At 37.3% G+C, this 7581-nt stretch overlaps 1 protein-coding gene and 1 long non-coding RNA gene across 7 annotated transcripts; one reads left to right on the forward strand and one right to left on the reverse strand.

Annotated features, from left to right (window-relative positions):
* Positions 1–355: 355 nt before the first annotated feature.
* Positions 356–3310, reverse strand: LOC140561301 (gamma-glutamylaminecyclotransferase B-like). 5 transcript variants are annotated; one of them, XM_072686420.1, is made up of 3 exons: positions 3292–3310; positions 1658–1698; positions 356–1514 (listed from the first exon to the last, which is right to left on the reverse strand). In XM_072686420.1, the coding sequence occupies exon 3, from the start codon at positions 1512–1514 to the stop codon at positions 1044–1046; it is 471 nt and encodes a 156-aa protein (XP_072542521.1). In that variant the 5' UTR covers positions 1658–1698; positions 3292–3310; the 3' UTR covers positions 356–1043. The 5 variants fall into 5 exon arrangements, with proteins under 5 accessions (XP_072542521.1, XP_072542516.1, XP_072542518.1 ...); XM_072686415.1 differs by lacking the exon at positions 3292–3310 and adding an exon at positions 2575–2705; XM_072686417.1 differs by lacking the exon at positions 3292–3310 and adding an exon at positions 2565–2641.
* On the forward strand, positions 2563–5778 carry LOC140561302 (uncharacterized). 2 transcript variants are annotated; one of them, XR_011980048.1, is made up of 2 exons: positions 2563–2793; positions 5272–5778. It is a non-coding gene; the product is annotated as an uncharacterized lncRNA (long non-coding RNA). The 2 variants fall into 2 exon arrangements; XR_011980049.1 differs by lacking the exon at positions 2563–2793 and adding an exon at positions 2803–3441.
* Positions 5779–7581: the final 1803 nt, after the last annotated feature.

The following is a 7581-nucleotide window of genomic DNA, read 5'->3' on the forward strand; positions in this document are numbered from 1 at the left end:
GTGGGACACTCCAAAGAGCTTAGCACAAATCTGAGACGGGTAATTGTAAGTGGAATTGTCCCTTGAAGATCATCTGTTCAAACAACTGTACATAAGTTATTGGGAGATGTAACCAAATTGCTATGGTTTGAAAGAAAACCCACATGGTCACCCTCAACTGGGAGGAAGGGTTTGGATCAATGACATAGAAAGCGTGGACACCATGGTTCTATTCCCTCCATTCTATAGAATTTAAGCCAGAATTACCCACCATGTTCTGAATTTCACAACAAGATTCCCCTTTGAATCACAGATGCAAAGCAGATTTCCCCCCCTGGATACCCAGTATGTCCAAGAAGTGTTTCAACAGTAAAAGTGCAGTGCATGTATTTTATTACAAAACATTTTACATTTGCGTCAAATCGAAGCATTGGAGCTTAGTTCTATTTTCCACCAAGATGAACTTTAATAATTAATAGGAATCACAACTCATTAGGTCACATATTACGCTAACATCTGATAGCATAGTGCGGGTAGCAACAGTCTCTGAGGCAGTTCTACTCACAGTACAACTGGAAATTGAATGAAAGTTAATTGAATAATATAGGACTACCTCAGAATTATTCAGCATAACCTCAAACCAACAGAACAGTTACTTCAAACACACATTAAAGGAATTAAGGTTTTGGAATGGCCTTAATCTTATCAAAGAATATATGGCTGTATAACTTTGCACATATTTACTTTTGAACCCCCCAATTAAACACCTTAGCTATAACTGCCAAACAGTTCAAATTTCTTTATCTCCAAAACAGCAAATTTTTAGGAGAAGAAAAAAAAAATGTCAGTGTAAAAATATTTTATTGAATTATTTTAGAGCATTTCTTTAGGTCCACATGGATGCAATGGAAAAAGAAACTACCAGATTTCCATCATGTAAATAAGTGGAAAGCGACAAACATAGATATGAGGATTTTGCATGGCATCTACAATATCTAAAGGTTGGTGAATATAACAAAGTAAAAGTTAATTCTAGCTATTGTTGCAACTAGTCATGGCTCACATTAGTCAGAATCCCTTGCTTCCTGAGTCACATAACAAAGACCATGATCCCCATATGAATCATAGCTGCTGAAGGTTGGCTTCTCAAGCCAATCAGGCATATAAGTGGTGGTACTATAGAGAAATGCCTCAGTAGTGATTCCCAATTTAGGGGTCCCCTCTCCATCTTCAACACACTGCTCCACCTTGAGTAGGACACGTGTTCGCTGATACATTTGTGGGCAGCTTTCAAACCTGTCCAAGAACTTCAGCATCTGGTCATCCACACTGTAGATTTCTCCCTGGACATGCTGGCCCATCCCAGGAACATTGAGGAGAAAGGGAATGTTGTACTTGCCTGCTATGACCAGTGGGTATTTCTCAACAGTGCTAGCATAGCCTAGGAATTCAGATTTACCATTAGCAATGTCCAGCATCCTGTAGTAGTTGGGCTGGCCTTTTTTCAGAGTGCCGTACACAAAAATATGCGTCATCTGGGAAAAAACATCATACACATTGGTCCAATATCAAAGACAACTCTCCATAAAGTAATAAAGTAAATCAGACCACCAGCAAACCCAGGATGAGATTAATTTGTATTATTATAACATAAAAATAAAAATAATTATCTGCTTACCAGAATTGAAAGAATTAACCGTCTGACGTCAGACTGCAGTCCTGGAATACAAAAGTGACTGGTCATGCCAAATTACAGTTTTCTAGGTACCAGATGGTAAAAACAAAATAGTTAAACAACGCTTATTACACTATATCAGAATGTGGGGCAGTAGAGGCAATATGTGTATATGGTTTTACTAAACTTTTTACCTCTGAAGAAGTATTTCAGCACAATGTTTCTAAATATTTTATGGACAAAGAAACACAGAAATATAAAACTGAACTTTACTAATACCTGTACATTATTTATTTCATCTGAAATCAAGGGCATTAAAAAAAAGAGTTAATCCTGCTTTTGTTGCTACTGTCCATTGAAGACTTTCTACTAGACTTTGGAGCATTGCTGTGAGGATTTGATTGCATTTGGGAACAAGAGTGTTAGTAAGGTCAGAATGTTGGATGATCACCATCCCGCCTCATCTCCAACTCCCCAATTCATCCTAAAAGTAAGAACACAGTTCCACAGCTCAATGCTGGGGAGGCTTTATACCCCCCTAAGCCACATATACGTTAATGATTATCTGCTTCACAGAGTCATATCGTATTGGCAACACGTCTCTACGAGGACTAGACAAGTGGGTGGGCGTCAGCAAAGGGTGAAACCTAAAGTAGTTGAATGCATTCATTAGAAGCGGTCTAAACAAACATTTGCACATATAGTGTAGTTAAAAGAATAAAGTAACGTAATAATAGGATTTCCCAAAAGCCTTGCAGCATAAACATCAACTGTAGCGCGAACATCACAACGAAAACTCTCTACAAGCTAAAACATACTAGCAAAAGAATAATAATTTACTATAATAATTAGGCAATTAAATAAATAACTTCTAAAAATGAACACCTCTAAACCATTGTTTATTCTTTACCTAAATATACCTATATCTAGAAATCTGCCGTGTCCAAGTGCACACACCACCGCTTCCGTGTTTGAAACCGATTTGCGTCCCCCAGCGATAGGTAACACGCATGCGTACACGGCATTGTACGCAACATTTTTCGCTGTTGGTAAACGTGTCACTCTGCGGTTTAATATAAGGTAACCAGTCCCACCTGTTGGCATCCGGTCTGTGCCAGTTAGCTAACTACAAATATGGGGTAGGTTTCCCAAAACATTCGTAACGCTAAGTACTAAGTAGCTAAATACGTAACTTCGTAGCACTACTCAACATTACCCCCCCGCGTCTCTTTCATATGGAACAAATAATTTAGCTAACTTAATTGAAGCACAGAGGATTATTTGTTGATGTCCACTTATTTATGGATGTAAATATATATGTAAATCGGTGGGTCAGTTTTCGATCAGTGGTGCATCAAGTGCAGTTGCAGAGGCGGAGTCAACATACTTGTAAGAACTATGTAAAACTCGCTAGTAAAAAGCTTCTGGGAATCGTTGTACGTAAATCGACTGAGATTAATCTTTTTGGGAAACGCACCCTGGGTTTTCAGTAGCTAGTTCTTTGTTGACTACGCATTGGAACGGTACCGACAGTCGAACACTGAACCACCGATTTTCATTTTCTCATCAGTGTAGCTAGCTACCACAAGTAGGCAGATAATTATATTATAATTATCATTATAAAACCTAATACACACACGGGACTATCTGGTTGCAGCAGGGGCTCCAAAGTGCATGTGTGATGTAAATTCACCATCAAGCCCCGGAAATGACCTCTCAAGTCCTTTACTGTTGTTGCCGTGGCCAGAGACGAACACTGAGATGCTATTTGTTAGCATGCGATTTCCGTACGAGCAATTTTATTCCAGAAGTGTACGCCATTGCAGAAAACAGTACTTTATTCGATCACACATTATTTGTCGTACTTGTTAGCTAAGTAATCTCGTGAATAGTTATAATCTTGTAACCTGAGTATGTTATGCTGTAGGACTAGCTAACGTTGTAGCTAGCTAGCTAATTTATTTACACTTCTCGCTAGAAGACTGTTGGCACTAGCTCTAGTTGTTTATCCTAGCTAAATAGCTACTGTGTTTACTTTAGATAGCATTTAGCTAGACTGTATGACCCATAAAACGATGATTTCAGCATTAAACGCTGTATCTAACGCTGTTGCTATACAACAGCGTTTAATGCTGAAATCATCGTTTTATGGGTCACACAGTCTAGCTAAATGCTAGCTAAAGTAAACACAGTAGCACTAGCTATTTAGCTAAACAGCTAGTGCCAACAGTCTTCTAGCGATAAGTGTAGCTAACTAGCTAGCTATCTAGCTAGCTACAACGTTAGCTAGTTTATATACACGAGTATCACAAGTTCATGATTGTGACAACTATTTTAAAGCTAAAATTACTAAAGGCAGTAGGCTATTAAAATCGCCTTTTATTTAGGACAAAAGGTCATATCTCGATATATCTTAGCTGAATGGCGATATATACGATACAACATTATATACGTTGTGAATAATAATGTGAAAAGTTATAAAAAATTATAAAAATATCTTATGAACATTAGCTATATAAACACAGGTCAACCGGGTCACCCTGTCATCACCCATGCCATGTACTGTAAAAAAAATAGTTAACATTTTTAAATAACTGTAGCTAGCTGCTATGTTAAATAGAACTTAGAACATGTTAAATGAAAGCTCTAATTAAATAAAATTAAACACCTCAGTGTACAGTGTAGAGATTCCTTTAGTTTTGTTACATTAAGTTAGTAGGCCTATATAAAATGCTTTTGTTTTTAAAAAATAAAATGTTGAGGATAATTCGTTTTGGAAAAACTGTCTAGTGTGAGGATTGTATGCTGTAGCTAATTTTAATAGAGGGTGTTTTTTATGAAATAAGTAACAAATATTTAACTGATATAACTCCTTGTAAATGCATATAGTTAAATAAACTCACTTTTAACTGCTTAATTCCAGCTTCAAGGCAAAATGTTTTACTCGCGAGACGGTTGGAAAGGGTCTGTCTGACTGAATAGATGTGTAAGGCAGCGCCTTTCGTGTAAAGAAATAGCAACTGGGCAGGTGGTTTCTTTTGAGTTTAGCAGCCTTTTGAAGCCTCTTGCTCTACTGTTGAGACGGGAATAACTTTTATTTTTGTAAGGCACAGCGTTAGCAAAGGAGGCTTGCAGAGCTGTCTGAACTGGTTTGGGGTGCTGGGACATGAATGCTTTAGAACAGTAGCAGCAGCAGCAGCTCGGAGTTTAACAGCTTCTCTGTGCAGAAGTCTATGCTGCTGTTGTAAGAGGTGTAATAGGTCGGTAGTTCTTCTGCATTTTGATCCTACCTCTTTTCGGCATTCCCTGCAGATCATACATTTCTTTCCAAATCAGGTGTGCTTGTTGTGTTTTGAAGAATATAATTAATTGATTTATTTAGTTTTCAGTTATATCATTTAAGTTTTTATTTTATTTTTTTTATTTTATATAAACATACAAGTTATGGGTGAATGCTCTCAATGTTGTCTTGACATCAGGGTGTGCTATCTGTCGAATTCCCTCTTTGTATATGATTTTCAATTGATTGGTTTCTGGTTTTGCATATGCCCATTTAAGTCTCTTAAGTTCTTAAGTATTTTTTTCTTTAAATATGTATGATACATTTTGTTTTACAGCCAGAGAAGACCTCTTTCTTTGGGATGAAGTGCATCCTGTTTGAGATAAGTGATGCACATCACTTGTGTGCATTTTGTAATGCAGGGCTTCCCTGTCAGTCCCAGAGACTCAACAGTTTGCGCTGTAAAACATGAACCCATCAACTAACAATCATATGTAATAAGTTCCCAGGGAACCCCTAATGCAGTGTGTGTGCTGTCTTTGTTGTTGTTTTTTCTTTCTAATTCTTCATTTAATGTTTTCTCAATTTGTCATAGGAGCTGGATCCTACTGTGATTGCACATTTAAGAACTGGAGCCCAGTGGTGTCAGGTCAGTCAGCACATTTCAGTCCAGTGTCCACCCAAGGCTGCTCACCAGAGGGGGAGCGAGATCAGTTTTTATGCCACTTCATATTTTATTTTGTTACCATGGATCATAGACAGAATCTTAACATTTACTGTGCTGTTGTTTCCTGTTTTTGATTTTTACTAAAATAAACAATTTGTTGACAGTGTTTTATAACGATCTATGGAGTTATTACTTACTGATCAAATTTTGTATTATGCAGAATTTCTTACTCTAACATCCGATTGTACCACACAACTCTTCTGAATATTTATTATTTATTAAAAGCCTTTTTTGTTGTACATTTGATCAGTGTGTCTTAAATCTTAGGAAAATCCAATCTTACATTTGGGCTTTGAGTAAATTATGATTCAAACCGTATCAACATTACAAATAAAAAAGGTTTGAAGTATGTGTAATGAATGATACATTTTTACAGTATTCTAAAAGGTGCACTAGCATAACCTTTTACAAAAGCTAGCAATTAAAATCTCTACAAAACACTGGTTAATACATAACCATGTCACCGTATTGCACATCGTTCAGGCAGATTCTCTGTTGGACAGCATATTGTACAAATACAACACACACTAAAACTAGATAACTTATTTAACAATTACTGTTTGCTCAAAATAACAAGCAGTGGTTCTACTCTGTTGTCCATATGGTCTCTGTTGTCCATATAGTCTCTATGGTCTCAGAAAACTTCCAAAAACAAGTTTCACAAATTGCATTCTGGTATGGCCAGGCATTCAACTAATATAATTGGTTACTGACAGTTTGGGGGCTTGAGAGTGCATTTCAGGGGTTGGAGCTCTGTGAAGTGAGCAACAGTTTTATTTCCGTCCAAATAAAAGCCAACTGATATATGTTCGAACAGAAAGAATTTGCTATCGAAAATGATTAAAGCGACATGTTGAGGAAGCCCCAGGTTAAACTCGTTAGAGTGGCTTTTTTACCATTACCCTTAGTGTTTTCTTATAATTACTGTTGATTTACTAATAGCAGAATAATGTTGGCAAATAAAAGCACTTTAGCCAAGCTGCTTAAGTCCCGCCTTCTAACTGCCACTTCTAGTCTGTTTAGCTCTGTGAAATGAGCAACAGTATTGTGATTCTAGCAACGCTTGGTCAAACTAATTTCTGTCAAAAAAAAGTCAAGTCAAGCACTTTTTACAACTGTTGTTCAGTAAAACAGTGTTGTTCAATCCATAATGAGTAAAAATCAGAAAATAAAAATACATGAAAAATTTAAGACCCCCAGTTAGGAAGCCAGTGGCGACTGGGGCAAGGGAAAACTGCCTCAGAGCTGGAGGAAGAAACCTTGGGAGGAACCAAGACTGGGGGGATCCATCCTCCTCTGGTCAGAAGTATTTAGAAATTATTGATAAAAGTTACCAAACCACCTATACTGTTGAACTGCTCAGGTGTGCAACATAATCATGATGTAACAATCATGGTGTAGTGTAACTTTAATATAGTCATAGCAGTGATGGAGCGAGGCCGTGTAGGGCTTTTTATGTTAATAGAAACATTTTGTAGTCAGTACGGAAATAACTGGGAGCCAATGCAGTGCTGATATTTCTAGAAAGATTAGAGAAAATGGTTGGAATCACAGGAACAGCCCTATCATGGTTAAAATCATATCTAACGGGATGCTATCAGATTACTGTACTATACTTTTGTCAGGTTGTTCCAGCAGGAACCTCAATAAACTTCAGCTGGTTCAAAATGCTGCAGCAAGGGTCCTTACTAAAACTAGAAAATTTGACCATGTCAGTCCAGTTCTATCAGCACTTCATTGGCTCCCAGTTAAATTCCGTATTGAATACAAAATTCTTTTATTAACATATAAAGCCCTACATGGCCTCACTCCTGTGTACCTGCGGATAAGAGTCCAGCACCCTGAGATCTAAGTAGTCTTGATGGTTCGTAATATGTAATAACATATTACGAACCATCAAGACTACTTAGATCTCAGGGT

Source organism: Salminus brasiliensis, chromosome 8 (genome assembly GCF_030463535.1).
Source record: "Salminus brasiliensis chromosome 8, fSalBra1.hap2, whole genome shotgun sequence".
NCBI lineage: Eukaryota > Metazoa > Chordata > Actinopteri > Characiformes > Bryconidae > Salminus > Salminus brasiliensis.

Excerpts from the sequence above, each read along its gene's own strand:
- LOC140561301 (XM_072686416.1), bottom strand. The coding sequence starts at position 1,723 with ATGACCAGTCACTTTTGTATTCCAGGACTGCAGTCTGACGTCAGACGG. Across the intron at positions 1,515-1,657 it reads GGTTAATTCTTTCAATTCTG|ATGACGCATATTTTTGTGTA; the intron begins GTAAGCAGATAA and ends GTTTTTTCCCAG.